The following is a 22,356-nucleotide window of genomic DNA, read 5'->3' as shown; positions in this document are numbered from 1 at the left end:
TAATGGAAGCTTATTTGATCGCATTCAGGTTGCTAATATGGCAGAAAGTTTTTGTTTGAGACTGATTACAGGTGTTTAACACTTATATTTTATTTGTAAGTGTGTTTAAAATTGTGCATTTACTTCAGAAATATTGCATTTAAGTTTTTGTTCCATTTTGCATTTTGTTTCCGAGTATTTAATACAATATAGCACATGATTGACAGAAATTAATTTTCTCTGTCGAACGTTCTGTAAGCCTAAATCATTCAGTGCGAAGGTAACATCAATCAGTTTATTTCTTCTGTTAAGTAAAAGACTAATAATTAGGCTGTATATTGTGATGAGGTTATATTTTCAAGATTTGTGTATGAGTATCCAGTTATGCTGTGTTTGGTTATAATAGTGGAAATTTAGGTTCGTTAGCCGAATTTATCGTAAAGACTGTGGTTAGTTTAGAATTGTTTTTCTGTGCCCTGGATTATATTATATATAATAGTATAATGGTATCACATTACTCGCATACTATGTTATGAATAGTTTAGAAGCAATCTTTATATTATGGTGGATAGCAGTGTGTAAATGTGCAACCATCTGTATTTTCAGTAGGCTATGGCCAACCTGAACTTCCAACAGCCTCCAAGGAGCATAGGAAGTCAAAATCTCAGGGGAGGAGGATTCAGCACAGGTTCTCTCTCAGGCCATGTTACACCCACATCAGGCATGTTTCCAGGCTCTGCAGGCCTCACAAGTTCCTTCACCCCACAGCAGTTGTCCCCAAACAGGAATCTGCAAATGGGAAACCGTTTGTTTGGCAGCGGACAGAGAGCTTTTCCAGATAGAAGGTCCATACCAGGCCTTGGAGTCAGGTTAGAAATTGTGTTATTTTTATGCTCTAATTTGGAAGAGGTTATACCAAATACTAGTATGCATGTTTATAAACACATAAGTAGAATTGTTTCTGTTTGCATCTTATTTTTCTATTATTACTTATTTATGGGGCAAGGTAATGTATGGGATGGGATAGTTTAGTAAGTGTGCATAGTTTGAACATTTTTCTGTAGTGTTTGCATATTGCCACAATTCAGTTTTGGTGTCAGAAGCATTGTTCTTAGTAACCTCTTAGCAGTTGGATTGTTTATTTGGGAAATGATATTCCTCACACTGAGGAGAAATAAATACATAGATATGAACTGCTGGGGGATTAGCACTCAACAAAAAGTGTTTTAAAACATTTTATTGACTGTCAGCATTTAAGTAATAGAGAATGCTGACTTTGGCATGCTGTCAGAATATTGTGACATGTGTATGTAAATGTGCATGAGACATTCTGTCAAACACAGCTTGTGAAAAGTTGCATTAATTGTATATGGCTTACTTAGCATGCAATATGTTTTAACCTATTTGGACTTCATCAGGCTGTTTACATAATTATTAAGTGATGATGGACAAATAAGCCTAAACATGTTGCATGATAAAAAAGATGTATACATTTAATGCATCTGATCACATGTTGTATTTGATGAATTGTCTCATACACACACATGATATCCCATTACTTTATTTGGTGTATATAAGGTGATGTTGCTGCAGAATGTAGCAGGCATGAATTACAGTCATAATTGTCATAGTTCCAAAGATGGAAGTAATAATGTTTTACCACCAGAGGTCATTAGTATAAAGTATGTGTAAGGCAAGATGTTGCACATTAATTTGATATAATTTTCATATTATTTTATCCCATGTGGAGGTGGGTTAGATTACCTTCACTGTAGCCTTGCAAGTTGTAGAAGGTGATGAAAAGAGAAGCTGGTGCCTGGGATATAATTGGACAACCCTGTCACTGGGGGACTTAAATATGGGGACCTGGTTATCCAGGTTGGGGATTGGATATAAGACTGACGACACTGTTCTGTAGTAGAAATACTGTTGCCAAATCCATAGACGTGAAATTGAATGCAGTCTGTAGGAAGGCTGTGGCTCAGAAAGGGCTGTTTTGCCAATGATGATAAGCATGATCATTATCACATTGTCATAAAGTTTTATATGTAGTATATGTAGCATGTAGTAGTGTAGTTGGTTGAGGTACTATGCTACAAGCTGGAAAGTCACAGGTTTGAGTCCCAGTGAGGTGGATTTTTCAGTCTACCTAATCCTTCCAGCTGGGGGTTGATTCAGCATTTAACAGAAATGAGTACCAGGAATTTTCCTGGGGGTAAAGAGTGGCTGGTGTGTAAGGCTGACAGCCTTACTGCCATCTGTGAGCTGACTGTCTAGAAAATGTGGGAGCCTAACTGAAACACCAGCCTGATGTAACCTAATGAAGAAATACTCACCAAATGCAGCTTTTTTTTTCAAACCAAGTGTCATCAGATTTCAGGACTATACCCCATGTGCAGGTATGTTCAAATTTTACACTGCCTGAGCATACCCACGCCAAGCAAAAGTGCACTATATACTCAGATGAACAATGTCTTATGTACACATGCCATTGTATTTTGAAGAATTGACATCAAACTGTATCAGTTATATGAAGAATAGTTCACTGAATGTATGAAAAATGTAATGAGCACCTGATTTATTGCTGTGTGTGGGATGGGAAGAGCAGGGCTGTATGTAGGGGTCCAGCAGGGTCAGAATCTGTCATATCTACCTGAAGACAGAAGTAGAATCCATCCAAAATATTGCATTCTTTATGAATTTCTTGCACAGTATGTGTGGAATTAATGGGTGTAGGACTGAATGTGTGTGACTGTCTGCATTTTTGAACTTGCAAATCCCGAGATGGATTGTGGTGAAAAATTTGGAGTAGATGTTATGCCATTTGGGGCTACCCCATACTTCTACTTTATAATTTTCTAGTGTCAGTAGTATCAACATGATGCTTGATATTGTGAAGCTGGAGTGATACTAGTGTCTTTTAACCTTTAAGAGTCGGCATTTAAACCCCCCACGACTGCGCTGCTGCCGGAGTTAAATTGACGTTGCCCTTTTAATATTGTAGACTTTCAGAAAAAACTACATATTTTCCGTTCTATGCAGCTTAGAAATACGAACTAAAAACCGCCTGAAAGAGAATGAAATTTCCTACAATATACCTATGGCAATTTTTACAAATAAAAATTAACTGTGATTGTTATGTCATGAAATTCAAAATATACTCTCTATTATATGTGTAATGAAATTCCAAAAGACTTACCCATAATTTTTTCTTCAAATTTGAGACGTCGTTATATCCAAAATACATTGACACTATACACCAAAATGTTTGGTCAGACTGTACACGAGTTTCAACTCGTTGCGTCGTGTAAGTTTACGCTACTATAGATACTGCGTGCGGGAGCGCGGAAAGGCAGAGTTTGCTTCAGCGCGTTGTGAAGGTCACACAGACCTCACTTCTCATACGCTGGTAGACAATCTGGTTCAGTCTCTCGCTTAGCGAACAAACAGGAAGTTATTGTTTCTATCTGGCTGGCCGGACAGTGTTGTCAATGTTCAGTTCCAGACGACTCAATGAAAAATCTTGGCTTCCCCAGAGAAACACCAATTACCGTAATAAATCCCCTCATGCGATTGACGAATAAAATCCAGCCCCAAATATATGTTCATTGACAAAGGACACCCTCAAATCACAGTTTCTTTTTCATCACACACAGGTGCGCGTGTGCCAAATTTCATGCAGCTCATCTGGATCCAGATGTCTGGAATTACGTGCACATCTCTCACGTTCCATTTTGGGGGAGGGGGGGGGTTTGCTGATTGTTCGGATACACTGATACCGAAAGTCACAGTGATGAGGATGCCTTTTATTCACAACGTAATTTTGTGACAGTCTGACACTGACTTCCTGACTCCACTGACTTCAGTACAAAACAAAAAAAGTAACCCTGAAAGCACAGTCCGCCACTGACTCACAAGCTGATAATTCAGACACTCACTAAACATGTCACACTTCCTTGAGAGCTACAGAAGCAGTGATCTGCCCGCACAGAGGAATGTTGGGTCAGCTTTTCTGTGAAGAAGCTTCCACTCTGTTTGGCTGACCAAGTCACAAACAGTCTTACCTACATGTAAACGAAATCGAACCCAGTGCCATGATGGAGGGTTTTATTGTTCAGAGCCAACAACTGGACCTCTGACTTGAACTTGCGTGGGTTTGTTTTGGTTTCAAACTCAAGGTCTAACCGTAAGCACTTCTAAAGTGAGCACGTGTCTTGCGTCCAGTATACTGGACTTTCGGCATCTTCGAGGTCACAGGTACCGTCCGGTATACCGGACTTTCGGTCATTAAAGGTTAATATAGAATCCTGAAATTACATGTGGTAACAGAGCTGTGAAAAAATATGCAACTTTTCTTTTTGTGGTAATATGTATTACAGAATGGCAGCTGCATGAAATTTATATTTAGGCTTCAGTTTCATGACTGATCAGCAGTAAACATTATATTTAAAAGTTATAGGCCTACTTGATACTGTGAACATATTGATAAAAATCTATCTGTAACAGCCAGGAGCATGCAGAATACAAAAGTGCAGAAGTGCATATGGATGCTTTATATTCTGGTACAGATTCCACCTCTCCGAATTTTTATATAAAAAGCTAGGTCAGTGGACAATCCTAAAACATTTACTGTTGACATTTGAAGTGTCTTCTATAGCTTAGCAATTAAATTCTGGCTTCCCACTTCTTAGCTTAGCTTCAGTCTTGCATGAATACATGCTAGATGCACTGTGGACAATTTTTTTTTTAATTCGCTTAGTTGGGGGTGGAGTCCAGCTGGGTCCACTCGGCACGGCGGCCAGTGATTGGCCTGTTGTACCTGCCCTGGGCGATTATGATGATGGAGAATTTGGTGGAATGAAGATTGGCAGGGGAACCGAAGTACTCGGAGAAAACCCGCCCCAGTGCCACTTTGTCCACCACAAATCCCACTTGACCAGACCCAGGATCGAACCTGGGCCGCCGCATTTGGAAGCCAGTGACTAACTGCTTGAGCTGTGGTGCGGCCTAGCACTGTGGACAGAGTGGCACTGGAGCAGGTTTTTCTCTATGTTTCTTCATTCGTCATCCTTTTGCTCCATATTCATTTGTCACAGCCCCCTGAGGTGTACATTAACCCTGACCAGGCAATACATCATCACATCCTCAGTCACCAAGTTTGGGACTTCATCTTTGACCCAACATTTGGCTGGTTACAGAAAAGGAATTTAGTTTAGAAATACATTCTTAAGGGTCCAGTGATTTCAGTTAGCTGTTTCTAATTGACCCAACAGAATGGGTGTCTCCCAGACCCTCACCTGAGGACAAACATAACCATTTTCTGAAATGTTGTGTTCTTTAGTGTTTTTTAGAATACTAGACAATGGACAAAGTCCGAAAGTCCAGTAATCCCGAGTAATTTATGAACATTTATATAAAACATACTGTTGGAAAATGGATTTTGTTAAGTGGCCAGTAGATTTAATTTATGTTAATAGTAGCTTCTTACTTTTACAATTTAATAATTGATTTTGTAATAATCGAATAGCTCCATCAAACTGGTTAATGAGTTTTTGTTACATGTGTCTACAGTAGTTCAAATCCAGTGGGCAGCATGCCAAGTTTTGGAATACCCCAGAGTCGCTATGGGTCTCAGGGCACTATCAGCAACTTCCATACTGTTTTTGGTGTTGGTAGTGGGGAGACAAGTACACCACCACTTCTTGACCTGTCAGAGTTCCCCTCGCTTACAAACAGAGCAGGCCAAGGTGATCCCATGCCACAGCCAAGTCCGATGCCAGGCAAGCAGCCTTACGGTAAGTATGCCTGTATGCCTGCATTCCATAGTTCCCTCTGCAGCTTCTTGTCAGTGAAGTAGGAGACTAATGTCAGGTCTGTCCTATTTATGTATGAAGACACTTAAGTTTAAATCCATTGTATGGATCATATTTTTATCCAATTCTGAATCATCATGATCTTCATCAGCTGGAAAAATGAAAGCATTCATTGTAGAAAATTATCATCTGATCTGTATATCTAAAACCATCAAACAGTAATGTTACCAGTTCTTTTATGGTCTCTTACTTTGAGGGAAGAATTATAAATTACAAGTATGTGAAAACAACTGAGAAAAGCATGTGTGGAAGATGAAGTAACTAAGCAGTTTAGAATATTACATAATGAGTAAGTTTTTCAACTTATACAAATCATCTGGAATTGTGAGAGAAATGTAGGAGGCTGGGCTGGACATGTGGCTTTGATAGGGAGACAAATAACACATGCAGATTTCAACTGGAGAAGTCTCTTGGATAGTGGCCATTTCAAAGTTTGAAGGGATAAGGGTCTGACATTTGACTTGATCTTATGGATGTAGGTTGTAAGGATGTAAGGTGGATGGAAGTGGCGCAGGATTATGTGGTAGCAATGTTAAATCTTATGAGTTTTGGTGCTAGGAGGATAGTTAGATATTAATATTTTATCTGTGCTGGACTAGTGGTTCATACAAGTACTTAACAAGTCCTGTAACTGTATAAGCCACTATTTTTCATACTTTTATTGCCTAATTGTATATTATAAGCATTTAAATTCATAAATTTACAATGAAAAATGGAGCTAGAATAATTGTGTCATATAGACTTACTTACTTACTCATGGAGCTGAGCCCTTCTTGAAGAGCCGCCAATTCTGAAGCTACTCAAGAATTTCCCAGCATTTTATGGAACCCAAAGGTTCATTACCATGTTCACAAGAGCCCTCCACTGGTCCCTATCCTGAGCCAGATCTATCCAATCCATACCATCCCATCCTATCTCTCTAAGATCCATTTTAATATTGTCCCCCCACCTATACCTTGGTCGTCTCTGTGGTCTCTTTTCTTCTGGCTTTCCCACCAATATCCTATACGCATTCTTCGTCTCCCCCATTTGTGCTACATAACGTGCCCACCTGATCCTCCTTGACTTGATCATTCTAATTATACTTGGAGAAGAGTACAAGTCATGAAGCTCCTCATTATGCAGTTTTTTTCCAACTTCCTGTTACTTCATCCCTCTTCAGTCCAAATATTTTCCTTAACACCTGTTCTCAAACACTCTCAGTCTATCTTCCTCCCTTAATATCAGAGACCAAGCTTCACACCCATACAGAACCACAAGCAAAATTATAGTTTTGTATATTCTAATTTTTATGTTTTTGGACAGCAGACGAGAAGACAAAATGTTCTGGACTGAATGGTAGCAAACATTACCTGAGTTCAATCTCCTCTTAATTTCCTCCTGAATCATGTTTCCAAAATATATGAATTGTGCCACATTTTCAAAACATCTATTTCCTGTCTTTATGTCATGATTTTGCCCTGCATTTTGGTGGTCATATAGACAGAGTAAAGAAAAATGATATTCAAAACCTCACAAAAGCTGCACCATAACTGAGGGGGTTTACAAGCAGTTTGGTTAATGCAGTTTAGGGAGATGGTTGTTTATTATGAGATAAATATACTCTGTGAGCAAAATGCAGTTTGTCAATGTTGAAACAAACGGTACTTGCACAAACCTCTGCTTGAAAGTGGTAATAATAGTTTTCCAACTACACACAAACAAATATTTGTTGTATTATGCCATACATCTGTTCTGTGAGGTTAGGTAAGTAGGTTGAAAACATCGTGTTGTTTGACATAAGAGAAAAATGTTAAATGAAAATAAATATGCTGCCTGTTTACTTGCAAGATTATGCATTATACTATGCACATGACACAATAACCACTTGGTCATAGGGGGCCATCCACGTGGGATGGTTGATTTATGCTGTCTAGTTCAGTTTTGCAGATGTTCAAGTCATTAAGCACTGGAGCTGGCATGTCATTCAGTTATGCTATCTCAGTCAGAAATTTAGGAAATTGTAATTGTTGTTTTTGTGCTGTCGTGTATGGTGTAGATGATTCTGAACATGAAGATTGAGGCAGTCAAAAATGAGATCAGAAAGATGTTTCACTTTGTTGTAATTCAGACTGTAAAGTGCAAGCTCCTGCAAGTAGCAAAGTTGATGAAACTGATGAATAAGAGAATTACTATGAAACATAAATCTCAGAGTCTGAAATATGCAGTGATGATTCTGGAATGGAAGATTGTGTGAAAGATAATAATGAAGAAGCAAGTACTAATCAAACTGATGAGATGGATCTTTGTGAAATGTGGGAGTTTGATGAATTCTTTGCTGATTTATACAGTGTTGACACAGAAGCTGCATGCTCATTGTTACATTGAATATTGTGGGTGAGTGAATATCAGTTTTCCATTGTATATGTGAGGTCCCTAGTTTGAGTCTTAACCTGAAGAATGGCTGTAGTGAGCCTTTCCATAATTTTCCTCGATTCATCTTGGCAAATGCTGGGATAGCAGCTGGAAATAGGTCATGATGACTTCTGTTTCTCAGTTTGTCATTCTTAGTCATTCTCGCTGTTGACATTTTATAATCGACACATTGTAAATAAACTGGGTTACATTGCCTTGTAGCCCCAGTGTGGTTACCAACATTTTGCATGAATGTGCTGCCAACATCTTCAGATGATCGTGAGGAAGTGCTGGTAACCATTTACTAAACTTGATGTCAATTTAATTTGTTTCATTCTGGTCCGTCACACTAACAGGATTACAATTAAGTTTATTTCAGTCCAATGTGACATATAATGCTTCCAGAACTAAAGCACAAGCAGCACAGTACGCATACAAACCACACCGTTAATAACAAACACCACCAAGGAATAGACGACAATTCCTCTACTAAGGAAGATAAAACCAACCCACATTGGTTCACGAATAAAGTTCTTATCTTAAAATAAGTTTATACACACACTCATAGAGATAATTTTAACATAAGGAAGGCTGCTGTGGTGAAACAAAATTGAATTTTTTGTATAAAATACAGTGGAACATTTTTTAATTATCCATTAAGGAAGTGATTGCAACTAGGCCACTTCAAAATAATACAATTCAAAAACGTTGTTATTACAAAAAAAAATTACGTCAACATCTATACGACAAAAATTAACAACTACATATAGTGAGCATCATAAGTGTTTTAAGTGTTTCTACTCTTAAAAACTTTTACGTATTAGTGGATTGTTGATCGTAGAGGCATACCTCTGATGATGATTCATTATGAATTGAAACATGTTGGGTAACTAAGTGCTAAAGTGGTGTCACATTGGACTGAAATAAACTTAATTGTTAATGATGTCATATTCCATAAGACTGCAGTCTTAATTTTCATTGCCATGAAACCCTCAGATTTCAGTAACCTGAGAAATTTACCATGTAAAAAAATATTGATGAAAAGTGTAGTTTGAAATAAAGTCCCTGTTACATCTCATGTAATAGTCTCTTGAATAATCCAAAACTATGACTCCTGTTTATTTTAGTTGGGATGGTGAAGCAGCCAACAGCAGAGGCAAGTGAATTCACAATGAGTTCAGAAGACTTTCCTGCACTTCCTGGCACTCAGAACACAGATGGACCATCACCAGGTGGGAGTGTATCAGGAGACAAAGGCATCTCAGGGGGAGTTGGTTCAGAACTGGGTAACCAGGAGTCCACACCTACCAACAGAGCACCTGGTGCTGAGAAGTCACAGGCAGCGAAGAGGGGCATTCAGACATCTCCTGATGGTGAGTGCTATACCAGCCGATTGACATCATCCCCGTGAGTGACCCAGAGCAGCCACAGTCCAGCCTGGCTAGTGATACTAGTGTTACTCGTGTTACTCTTAGAATTGTTAGAGGTAGAGAAGCAGTTGTGACCTAATTTTAAGTGCTACTCTGGCATTTGCCTGGACGGACTGAGGAAATCTATGAAAAACTTGAGTTTCAAGTTCCTGTCTCCAGGCCTGGATTTGAACCTGTGACATTCCAGTTACAAAGCATCAGTGCTGTCCACTTTCCAATAGCACTTTATTTAATGGGCTGTTTCGGTCAGTATAAGTAATGTGACTGCTTGAAATATTATGGTGTGTATACTCTGTAATACTGGGACACGCATTGGCATAGTTGGTTGAGGCACTATGCTGCAAAGCTGGAAGGTCATGGGTTTAAGTCCAGATGAGGTGGATTTTAGTTGACCTAATCCTTCCAGCCACACTATGGCCCTGGGGTCAACTTGGCCTCTAACAGAAATGAGCACCAGGAATCTTCCTGGGGAGTAAAGGGCGGCCGGCATGTAAGGCTGACAACCTTACTGCCATCTGTGAGCCACTTGTCTGGAGAAAATGTGGGAGCCTCGATGTCTCACAACCCTATGGTTCTTCACTGGCTGTTACAGGGATAGCTTTACCTTTACCCTGTCCTACTTGCACCTCCTCTTACTCTCCCCTCCTTGGGGAGTGGGATTATTATAGAATGTTGTCAGTAGCTAGACTACTGTATAGCATTGAGTAGCAGGAATGCTAGATGCATATTGAATTGAAAAGGCTGTGGAAGGAAGTGGTTGTGGCCTAATTGAGATACTGTCTTGGCATTTGCCAGGATGATCTGAGTAAAACCAAAAAAGCTTCAGTCAAGATAACCAATGTCCTGGCTGAGATGCAGACCGGACACTTTCCAAATATAAATCAACGTTATCACTGTGTCAGCCCATCTGGTCAAAATACTTGTTATCTGTTATAAGTAAATTTTGGTGTGCTGAGCTTCTTCGCTTGTCCATTTGATGAAGCAGCAGTAAGGATGACAGTTATAATTGAAGAGTACTATTGTCTGGAATGTGAGTCCATGTAGTCCAGCAGAGGTTCACTGGCATTCCTCCAGAAATGTCAGTGAACTTCCCCCATACTGCATAATATCACGTCCCAGATGTTAGGACTCATCACAGTCACTGCTGTGAGAACACGAAATTGAAGACAGTCATTATTTGTTCTTTCTTGTGTCTTGTAAGTCGTATGACATTCCTGCATTATGGTATCTTCTTATCTCATTTCTTTAGAGTCTCATTGCGATTTTAATGTGCTCATAAAGGGAAAGTGACGCACATCCCTGCAAGCATGGTGAAGGACCAGTTTGGCATGGTGGGGCTGCTCACCTTCATAAGAGCGGCAGAAACAGACCCAAACCTTGTTTCACTGGCGCTGGGACAGGATCTCACAGTACTTGGGCTCAACCTCAACTCTCCAGAGAACTTGCATTCAAATTTTGGTGGTCCATGGGCAGAAACACCTTGTCGTCCGCAGGATATTGACTTCCACGTCCCACCTGAGTACCTCATCAATGCAACCATCAGGTAAGCAGATTGGTATTTTGTGTGCTCTATACCTGAACATGGATATTTTTCAGCATAGTAATTTAAAGATGTATGTTCATTTTGAGGTCAAGGAGGATGAAATGGGCAGGACATGTAGCACAAATGGGGGAGAAAAGAATGCATATAGGATATTTGTGGGAAAGCCAGAAGTAAAGAGACCACTTGGAAGACCAAGGTGTAGGTGAATGGACAGTATTAAAATGGATCTAGGACAGATAGGATGGTATGGATTGGAGTAATCTGGCTCAGGATAGGGACCAATGGAGGGCTCTTGTGAACATGGTAATGAACCTTCAGGTTCCATAAAATGCTGGGAAATTCTTGAGTAGTTGCAGATTTGGCTTCTCCTCAAGAAGGGCTCAGCTCCATAAGTAAGTAAGTATGTTCATTTTGAGCATTAAAAATTGCATTTGTGAAGATATCTGCTAACATATTATATTTAAGCATCCTGTTGCACTATACACTCCTATATGTAATAATAGAAATGCTGTCATGAATGCAACAATTTATTTGGTTGTAGTTCTTTGTCTTTTCTTTGTCTACATTACATGTTTCATCCATAACTGGCCATCATCAGGTATATTTTTCACTACGTAGCTGTCACACTGCACACAATCCAAAATCTAAAACACCAGCCTGTCAGTTTTGTTTAAAATCTCACCAACATCAAATTGACGAGCGTATGTTGGCGAGATTTTAAACAAAACTGACACAGAATGTAACGTTTTTCATTACCGATGAAACCGTTCGGCTTGTTAACTAGTTTATTTACGAGCTACAAGTCCAAACTACAATTAATTATAACAAAGTAACGGGTATTGACAAAATAATCTGTTCAATAGTCTACTTCATGTAGTTATAACGCAGGAGCTATAAGAGTGTCACTGAATTACACACTCCCAATCACTTCTCAGTTGTCACAAATTATCACTGAGTATCACACAATAACTCTTCTGATCACACGTTCGGGTCTTCTCCCTGTGATCGCTAAACTGCAACTCGCTCAGTGGCTGCTGCCTTGAAAACTCTTAGGCAATGTGGTTCTCTTATATAGTCGCAATGTTTACCTGTTACGTAATGGGTACCGCTGTTTATTACCATCATCTCTAGCAACCACTGTTTACTCGCTTTGCTTAGCAACTGCTGTTTACTCGCTTTGCATAGCGACCAGTGTGCTTGGACTCGGCTCACTTTGGCTCCGCTTGGCACGTCATCGCTGGGGGGGGGGGGGTGTTGACCTGCCTATAACCATAGCAATGGCAATGCTCCGAAAGTGCCACGTCACCGCTGGTGGGGTGAGGGGTGTCCTCCATAGCACAACACGTCACAATATTAACCACTTCTGTTTACTGTTCTAGTCTTTTTTTTTTTTTTTGTATCCTTCCAAATCTGTCAAGTTCGAAGCTTCAAGATTAAATTTTTTCAAGCTTGTCTGACTGATCATGGTTTGAATACTACACTTACCCAATGGCCCCTTCCTACCCTTAAAACAGAGGGGCTATTTTGTATTTGCACATGAAGAAAGACATAAAAATTGTGACATAATTCAATGATTTTGCGGATATTCTGTTATCACGATTGTTTGAAAAAGTAAAGCAATCACTCTAGCAGACCATGGAGGCCCATAGGGTTGTGAGACTTTGAGGGTCCCACATTTTCTAGACAGTCGGCTTGTAGATGGCAGTAAGTTTGTCAGCCTTACACGCCGGCTGCCCTTTACCCCCCCAGGAAGAGTCCTGGTACTCATTTCTGTTAGAGGCTGAGTTGACCCCAGGGCCATAGTGCGGCTGGAAGGATTAGGTCAATTGTAAACATCCACCTCATCGGGACTTGAACCTGCGACCTTCCGGCTTGTAACATAGTGCCTTAACCAAGTACACTACCATGTGCCCCCACTCATATAAAGGTCATTGCATAATTCAGGTGGTTAGTTGATGATTTATCACTTTGGAGGCTTGGATTCTGTCCAGGGGTAATTCATGTTGAATTTATGGTGGACAAAATGTTTTCCTTCATAGTTACCAGTCTGCCAATGTTCCACACTTGTCCATCATCAGGGGCTGGACCATTTGAGGCTACAATACCAAGGGACCCTGTCTCACCCCACTCCTGCAGCTAAAGTAGCAGCTGTAATTTTACCTGATGTTTTATATGAGTATGAAAGGTGGTCGTAATAGGTGCTTGGTTTAATCTCAGCCAGGACATTAGCTATCCTTACTAAGGTTTTTCAGGTATTCCTCATTCCCTCCATTCCAATACCAGGATAATACTTTGATTAGACAATGAGTACTTCCTTCCAAATCCTTTCCAATTCATCATTCATGAATCATGTTATCATTCAATGCTGTATCGTCTATATAATGACAGTACTGTAAAATAAACCACGAAAGTAAAATCATCTTACAGAAAAGAGCCTAATTCATGGAGGTTTCAGAACAAAATACTGAGATGAATATTATCAGATGTTTCAGATGTTTTGTATATGACAGATCTGGTGGTTGCAGGGAGAAGCTAGCGCCAGTGAAACTGAACCGGTATAAAGATGACTTGTTGTTCTACATGTTCTACACCAATGTGGGGGATGTTCTACAGCTGGCAGCGGCGGCCGAGTTGTGAGTACCATTGACATCAGGGTAGCATGACAGTTTTATAATATGTTTATCCCAAATCTAAAGGAATGTACATTTAATTAAGTATAAGGTAAAGGTAAAAGTATAATAGAAATATCAGTAAAGGTAGCTAAAAATTAAGGATATGTAGGAGATACTTAAAAATAGGATATATAAGTGTATAATGGGGGCAGTATACACCACATTATTCCTGAAAAACAAAATAGACTCTATTGTATCAACATTTGTTTTATTATGCTGTTGACTCTACATATTTTGACTCTTATACAGGGCTACTATAAATGATTCATTCTTTTTTAAAATGCTATATTTTCCAAAGCAATATACATACAAATATGACTGATATATAAAAAGAACCGTAAACTCACCAAGTTTTCTTCACACTCTACAAATGTTCTATGTATGCCCCTTGGGTCACACGACACACGTCCAGGCGGTAGTCAAGCTCGTTCCACACATTTTGTAGCATCATCCTGTCAATGGTCATCACTGCAGCATCGATGCGTTCCCTCAGCTCTACTAGTGTTCTTGGCAGATGGGGTACGTAAACACGATCCTTAATGTACCCCAAAGGAAGAATTCACAAGGCGTTAGATCAGGTGATCTGGGGGCCCAGTGAACAGAGCTACGTCATCCTCACCAACACCCAATCCAGCAATGCCGAAGTTCATTGTTTAGGTAGCGATGAACATTGCCGATACCACCACAAAATGCTTTGTTTACATGGCGGTTCTTTTCCATAATCTCTTTTGAATGTGTGTTGCACTGCTATAACAGACGAACATCTCGCATATTCCAACAAACAAAAACTCTTTTCTTGCTTTGTCGCCATTTTGTAAAGGCACTGAAATTGTGCTACCAACTGGTGCACAGAATACAAACTTGGTGAGTTTACGGGTCTTTTTATATATCAATCATATTTGTACGTATAATACTTTGGAAAATATAGCGTTTTAAAAATGAATGAATCATTCATAGTAGCCCTGTATTTGGCCATCATCAGGCGTACAGTAATACTAGTCCTAGTTCTTGAATTGCATCTAATTTCAATAGGATTCCATATTGTGTTCTTGTGAGTTGTAATTGAATTTTCAATTAAAACTTGAATACTTTGGCAGTAAAATGTAAAATTAAAATTAAGATTGTACAAAAGTGAGATATTTTATAATAGATCTCTTTAAAACTTTGACTGCTACATGTTGACATGCTCTTCCAGTGGTAGGCACCCCATACTGTAATTGCTTCTACCACCACTCTCACAGGTACTTGTTGACTGGGTTTTATATAAGTTTTTCTGCACTTGGCAATGATTTGCTAAATATCACAATTGACTTCAAAGCCAGAAGTTTCAAGGCCAAGTAGGACAATAAGAATATCACCAGCATCCTCTTTCAAATTTGACTCGTCATCCTTATCATTGGGTACCACTGGCTCATTCAAAAAGGCACAATTACTTTGTAGGTAATACCTTCAATATTTTCTTTATGATTCTAGGCATCTCTTTTGAAATGCAGGTGATCATCTTTTACATAGAACTTTTAGAGTCCTTGAAATATAACGTGAGTGGTGTTCTCCAGGGGACAGGTTGATAGATAGCCTTGGCTACTTCTTGGGTGTATCCCCACTGATGTTTTCTTTGTCCAATAGCATATGCAAATTGAAACTCAGCTGATGCAGTCATGCTGTAACACCTTGAATTAGGAGCTTTACTTGCCATGGTGGCATTTGGGCTTTCATTAACATTACTGGAAGCACCGCATGAAAATTTCTCTGCATCTGAACCTATTTTCTGAAAAATATCTGAGCTCTTCAAATAATTGCTGATCATTAAAACCTCCAGGAACTGTTTTATAGTCATAGTTCACTTTATCCTGAAGGTAACCACACCATGTATCGCATTTACTGTGATCGTTAAGTGCATGATACAGAATGCAACAGATTGCATCTGCCATCTCTTTACTGTTGCCTATATTCTGAGCCACAGCATACATAAAGCATCTATAGAGGAATACAATACAGTATTTTTTTAACTCCTGGTGACTTTTTTCAATACTGTATAATTGTTTTTCAACTCCTCCTGAAATATACAAAACTATAATTTTGCCTGTGGTTCTATATGGCTGTGAAACTTGATCTGTGACATTAAGGGAGGAACATAGACTGAGGATGTTGAGGAGAATATTTGGACCGAAGAGAGATGAAGTGACAGGAGGTTGGAGAAAACTGTATAATGAGGAGCTTCAGAACTTGTACTCTTCTCCAAGTATAATTAGAATGATCAAGTCAAGGAGGGTGAGATGGTCAGGGCATGTAACATGAATGGGGGCGGAGAGGAATGCACATAGGATATTGGTGGGAAAGCAAGATGGAAAGAGACCACTGGGAAGACAAAGGCTTAGGTGGGTTGAGGTTATAGCATTTTTACTTCTTTTCTCTCCTCTTTTCTGTCAAGTGAGTCTCTTCTCATATGTACTTCTAGTCACTATTCTTCCTTCCCAACAATAAGTTGTGTTTGGCATTGTGATGCGTGAAAAAACACAATATAACAAAGAGAATTTTAGCTACGATTAACCTACAACTGTAAATGTATCACCCAAGGTTTCGGTTGTGTTGGTCCACTGATGTGGAACCACTGAACTGAGCAAGGCAGCCAACTTAAGTCTTCTCAAAGAGTATTTCAATAATCAAAATGAATAAAATTAGATTCATGGTTTTCATAAATATAATAAATAACGACATTTTATTCATATTAAAACATGATTACTACTTTGTATAAAAAAAATTAGTTTTAATTCACAATTTTTTGTGAGGTCTGATTCAGAAAGTATTCACTCTTGAAAGTTTTATTATAATGAGTGACATAAATGATAATTGCAGCCAAAAAAATTATATGATAAAAAATGATTGCACGTTAAAATTTTAGGACTGTAACTATCACATCTGTCTCTTCTGGCTCTACTGAAGACATACAAAACGCAGATATTATTAAATTGGAATTTAAGCCACCTTTGTCTAAGTTTGTATCTCCTGTACATCCTTAAGTTTTTAAGTACATTTTCTGGCATCTCTCCAACGTCCCCAAAGAACTGGCTGCTAACCTTTGAAAAGAATCCTGGTGGCCCTCATGGCTGCAATATAATTTGCTATTAAATATTTCCGCTCCTTTAACTTTTTACAGAAGTGTCTGTGAAACTTTATTATGATAATTTCTATGCCCTGATTGCCTCTCATTTAGGAACATTGAGAAATACGTGGAATGGCTATAAAATAACAGGACTGATTTTTTTGCTGAATCCCTGTGGGCTTGGCAACAGCAAGTGGGGTGGCATATTATCCTCCATCAACCCTAAGACTTCCAAGGACATACAGCCAACAGTGTGGTACCAGCCTTTGTTTGAAGCAGACCATGTATCTGAGCTCCGTCGGAATTATGTTAAGTGTTAAAGCAGAGCAATGTGTCAATGTGAAATTCCTTGCAAAACTTGGAAAATCTGCTACAGAAACATGCAGTTGTTGATGGAAGTTTATGGTGATGAATGTCTATCTCGTACCCAAGTTTTTGAGTGGATCAAAAGCTTTAAAGATGGAAGGGGAGAGATCGAAGATGATCCACATCCTGGTCGGCATTGCATGTCAAAATAGATGCTAACATTGAGAAAGACTGTAAAATTGTTCAAAAAAATCATTGCCTGTGCATTTGAGCAGTTGCTGAATTGGCTAACATTGATAAAGAAATTGTTCGACAGATTTTACATGAACATTTTAACATGAAAAAAGTGTGCTCTAAGATGGTGCCAAGAATCCTCACTCCTGAGCAAAAGGAAACTCGAATGAAAATTTGTTCTGACATCCTTCAAAACACTGAAAATGATCCAGACTTGTTAGGAAATGTAATAACTTGTGATGAACCGTGGTTTTTTCAGTATGACCCAGAAACAAAGCACCAATCCATGCATTGGAAGAGTCCCAGGTCACCAAGAAAAGAAAAAGCACAGAAGAGCAAGTCAAATTTCAAAGCAGTGATATTTTTTTTTTCAATATCTGAGGGATTGTTCACATTTATTGGGTGCCTGAAGGTCAGACCATTAACCAGGTCTACTATATGAGGTTTTGACAATCATTCATGAACGGGTGAGAAGAGAAAGACCTGAAATGTGGAAGAAGGGCTTATGGATTCTTCACCATGACAACATGCCAGCACACAACACGCTGTCTGTCAAGACGTTTCTGGCGAAGCACAAGATCCCCATGTTGGAACATTCACCCTACTCACTTGACCTAACCCTCTGTGACTTTCTTTTTTATTTCCAAAGATCAGGTCTGCATTAAAACGAATCCATTGCTAGTCCATAGATGCAGTGAAGGCAAAGGTGACGGAGGTAATGAAGAAGCTATCAGAAAAAGACCTGCAGCATTGCTTCCAACAGTGGAAAATTTGCATGGAGCTGTGTAGGGGTCAGGGAGGGGACCACTTTGAAAGTGATAACACTTCCATTGTGTGATTTGTTGAATAACAGATTTCAGAGCATCAGTCCTGTTATTTTACAGCTGCTCCATGTATGAGAGCTGGACAGAAGATAAAAATACAGTTGGTGTATTTCGTTCTTTTCCTTCATTTTGATCCCCCCACAAAAAAAAATCCAGGGCAGGTGACAAATAGCTCCCCCCAGTCATCATTGCACATGAGTGTAACAATAGAAATAATACCTCACATACTTTTTTATTTCATAAATCCTCAGAACAAGCTCATTTCTTAATTCCTGGTAACCAGGAACTTGCCCCAAACCTTTTTTGATGTTCTTCATTCACTTGGTGCACTACCATCACGGAGTTCATTGAGCTGAGTTTGTTATTTAACAATGCTGTCAGGAACATAACTCTGTAGCGTTTGTGGTATGATGATTGATGAATATGTTGCAGTTGGTAGAATGAGAATTGGCATGGGAAACCAAAGTACTCAGTGAAAACTTGCTCTGATGCCACTTTGTCCACCACATATCATACATGAACTGACGTGTGATCAAACATAGGCCAGCAAATGTTTCAGGTCATCAGGGTGAGTTGGGAAGTGTGGAATGTAGACAGAACTTAACATAATGGGATATAATGGAGTATGTGGGAATGTATGCACTAGGATTCAGAGTATCTGTTTGTATTCCAGGAACTGCTTATGTCGTGTTTGAAGTGCCTTATGTGACATTGTCTCTAACTGAATCACTTCTGATTTAGAAAAGAATTTTTTGAGTTTCTTTTTCAATAATACTGATACAAATTTTCCAAGGGAAGTTCTTTCAAAAGGAATTTATAAACCTGGAGATCAATTCCATCAAATGTATCCAGTAGTGTAGATTTCATACTTTTACCTGATGTTGGACGCAGATCCACCTTCCAGTAACTTGTACTCCTTTAGCCAGAATAAGAGATATGTATCAGTTTAATAATATCTTTATTCAGACCTTCGTACTTATTTTACAGTAAAGCTGTTAAAAAGTTTTTGCCATTGCAAAAGACTAGAAGTGCATGGCTTAAATTGATGTGACCTGGATTATTGTGAGAGGTGCATATATTTAATCTGGGAAATGCCATGGCTTCTTACATTGGAGACCCAGGTTCAGTCCCTCATACATACATGTGAATTTCAGAGCAGACAGAGTGGTACAGGAGTGGTTTTTCTCCAAGTTTCTTTGTTTCTTTGTGTCATTCCACCATTGTTCCATGCTCATCTGTCACAGGTCCCTGGAGTATTTTGATAGCTCCACCACGCAGCACATTATCACAACTGTGGTCTGCAAGTTGGAGGCTTCATCTGTGACCTGACATATGGCTGGTTACAGAGGAAAGAAATAATGTTTAAGTTAAGTTATATCCCCTGAGGTGTGGAATAGCTGTTACATGCAATACATTACCACATCCTGAATTTTTAAGTTAGGGGCTTCATCTCTAATCTGACGCTTGGTTGGTTGTAAATTAAGCAATTTAAATTTATACGTCTTTTGATTTTATATCTTTATCACTTTTGTTCATTCATTGTCCGTTTTGTTAGGGTCAGCCCATACGTTAAGGTTTGGAATTTATACGAAACTAGCAAATATATCAAGGAAGTCTGTGTTTGCAGAAGACTGTGATGAAGTTGTGGTTGTACCAAGCTTTGGCCACAGCATTTAACATGAAACTTGACTTTCAGGTATAGCAGGGAGTGGCGATACCACACAGAGGAGAAGGTGTGGATTACACAGGCACCAGGCTTGGGCGCTGTCGAGAAAACTTCTACTTATGAGCGTGGAACATACTACTTTTTCGATGCCCAGAATTGGCGCAAAGTAGCGAAAGAATTTCACCTAGACTACAACAAGCTTGAAGGACGGCCACAGCTTCCTGCCATCCTGCCTCCTCAACCTGTATGACCACTGCAACCAGCACCACTGCAGTGAGGAACTGTTTCCTTGACACTTCTCTGTTCTCTCCAATGCTGCGAGATAACCATGGTGTCAAAATAATCTTGTTTGTGCAATGACCTGTGACTATTTATGTGTGTTGTTTGGCAGCTTGGGACAGTTGGATTTGTGATGCTGCCTTCAAGACTTTTGTGACTTGGCACCACTGACACTGTTACTGGAGAAAATGGAGCTGTGTCCTGGAATTTATCCTTACTTTGGACTGCCATTATTATTATTTTTGGTTGTTTAAGTTGGTGTTACTGGTTGGACTGAACTTGCTAGTCCTTTAAACTCATTCCTCAGTGAGTGGGTGGACCCATTTTACACTAAGGCTCAGAGAAGGGTTTTATTTTTAATGTTCTCTTCCGATATTTTTTGTACTTTTCTTTCAAGATTTGTATGTAGGAGAGCTGGTTTGTTCTTCAGCCATTGTATAAATAAAAATCTTTAATTAAAAGCCTAAAGTCCATGATAGATAAACAATCTTCCTAGTACAGTTAATTATGTCTAATTTTGCATTTATCGTAACTTCAAGAGAGCTAACGTTTTACTGATATATAGAACAGCAGCAGCTAAATGCATGTAAAACTTATTGCACACATACCGTGTATAACAATCATCATTTTAGGGTCAGTAAAGCTACCTGAATTATTAGCATTAGGTAACATTATTGGATTTCAGGTTCACACAGCAGTGATTATGAAGAGTTCTGTTGTCTGAGATGTGATTCCATGTAATCCAGTGGAAGTTGACCATGTTTTGGAGAAACATACTGCCTCCATCTTCAGAGTTGAAAGTGTGCTAAGCACACTCTGTTCTTCAACCCTGAAGAGGAGGCAGTATGCTCCTCCAAAACACTGTGAACTTCTACCAGACTAGTAGATATTATAGGGTTCTGACGATGGTGTGTAACACACAGAGATACCAGACTACACAGTGTCACATCCCAGAGAGTGGTACTAAGTAATTAGATCATATCATTTACGACATTAGTGGCTCAATGGTGTAACCACAGATACAGGTCTGTGAATTAGGCACGATATGGTTGCGTTTCATCCTGTCTTTATCTCACTCGCTCACTTTATGGAGATGAGCACACCCTGAGAAGCCACCCATTGAGCAGCTACTCAAGAACTTCCCAGCATTTTATGGAACCTGAAAGTTCATTATTGCATTCACAAGGAGCCCTCTACTGGTCATTATCCTGAGCCACATCAATCCAATCCAATCCAATCCATATCATCCCATCTTATCTCTCTAAGAACCATTTTAATATTGTCCACCCACCTATGTCTTGGTCTTCCTAATGGTCTCTTTCCTTATGGCTTTCCCACCGATATTTTATATGCATGCCCTGTCCATCTCATTCTCCTTGACGTGATCATTCTAATTACACTTTGTGAAGAGTACAAGTTATGAAGCTCTTCATTATATAGTTTTCTCCTGCCTCCTATCACTTCATCTCTCTTTGATTCAAATATTCTCCTCAGCACCTTGTTCTCAAATATCCTCAGTCTGTGTTCTTCTCTTAATGTTAGAGAACAAGTGTCACACCCATACAGAACCACAGGCAAAATTATAGTTTTGTATATTCTAAATTTTATGTTTTTGGACAGCAGACGAGAAGAAAAATGTTCTGGACTGAATGGTAGCAAGCATTACCTGAGTTCAATCGCCTCTTAATTTACTCCTGAATCAGGCTTCAATCTGTTATCATTGTTCCCAAATATCTGAACTGTACCACATATTCAAAACATCTGTTAGCCGTCTTTATGTCATGATCCTGCCCTGCATTCTGGTGATGAGACAGCAGCATATACTTTGTTTTCTCTGTGTTTACCTGTAGACCAACCTCCCTGCTAGCATCAATTAAATTTTTTTTTTTTTTGTTCTTTTATCATCACCCAGTAGGAGCTGGGATAGCATAGTCGATATAGTGACTAGCTATGGGCTGGATGACCAAGGGGTCAGAGTCCCAGTGGGCTCAAGAATTTTCTCTTCCTTATGTTGTCCAGACCGGCTGTGGGGTCCACCCAACCTCCTATCCCA

General features: G+C 39.3%; 1 protein-coding gene across 5 annotated transcripts; it reads left to right on the top strand.

The window, feature by feature from the left end:
* The first annotated feature begins 10 nt into the window (after positions 1 to 10).
* On the top strand, positions 11 to 20,337 carry LOC111863914 (CCR4-NOT transcription complex subunit 2). 5 transcript variants are annotated; one of them, XM_023850736.2, is made up of 7 exons: positions 11 to 95; positions 586 to 848; positions 5,551 to 5,774; positions 9,374 to 9,619; positions 10,958 to 11,219; positions 13,745 to 13,852; positions 20,055 to 20,337. In XM_023850736.2, exons 2-7 carry the CDS (start codon positions 592 to 594, stop codon positions 20,272 to 20,274), a joined length of 1,317 nt encoding a protein of 438 aa, XP_023706504.1. In that variant the 5' UTR covers positions 11 to 95; positions 586 to 591; the 3' UTR covers positions 20,275 to 20,337. The 5 variants fall into 5 exon arrangements, with proteins under 5 accessions (XP_023706504.1, XP_023706500.1, XP_023706502.1 ...); XM_023850732.2 differs by having other exon boundaries at positions 13,730 to 13,852; XM_023850734.2 differs by having other exon boundaries at positions 34 to 95; positions 589 to 848; positions 13,730 to 13,852.
* Positions 20,338 to 22,356: the final 2,019 nt, after the last annotated feature.

This window comes from Cryptotermes secundus, unplaced genomic scaffold, assembly GCF_002891405.2.
Source record: "Cryptotermes secundus unplaced genomic scaffold, Csec_1.0 scaffold171, whole genome shotgun sequence".
NCBI classification, from domain to species: domain Eukaryota; kingdom Metazoa; phylum Arthropoda; class Insecta; order Blattodea; family Kalotermitidae; genus Cryptotermes; species Cryptotermes secundus.
Note: the sequence above shows the minus strand (reverse complement) of the source record. Positions and strands in the feature narration are given on the sequence as shown.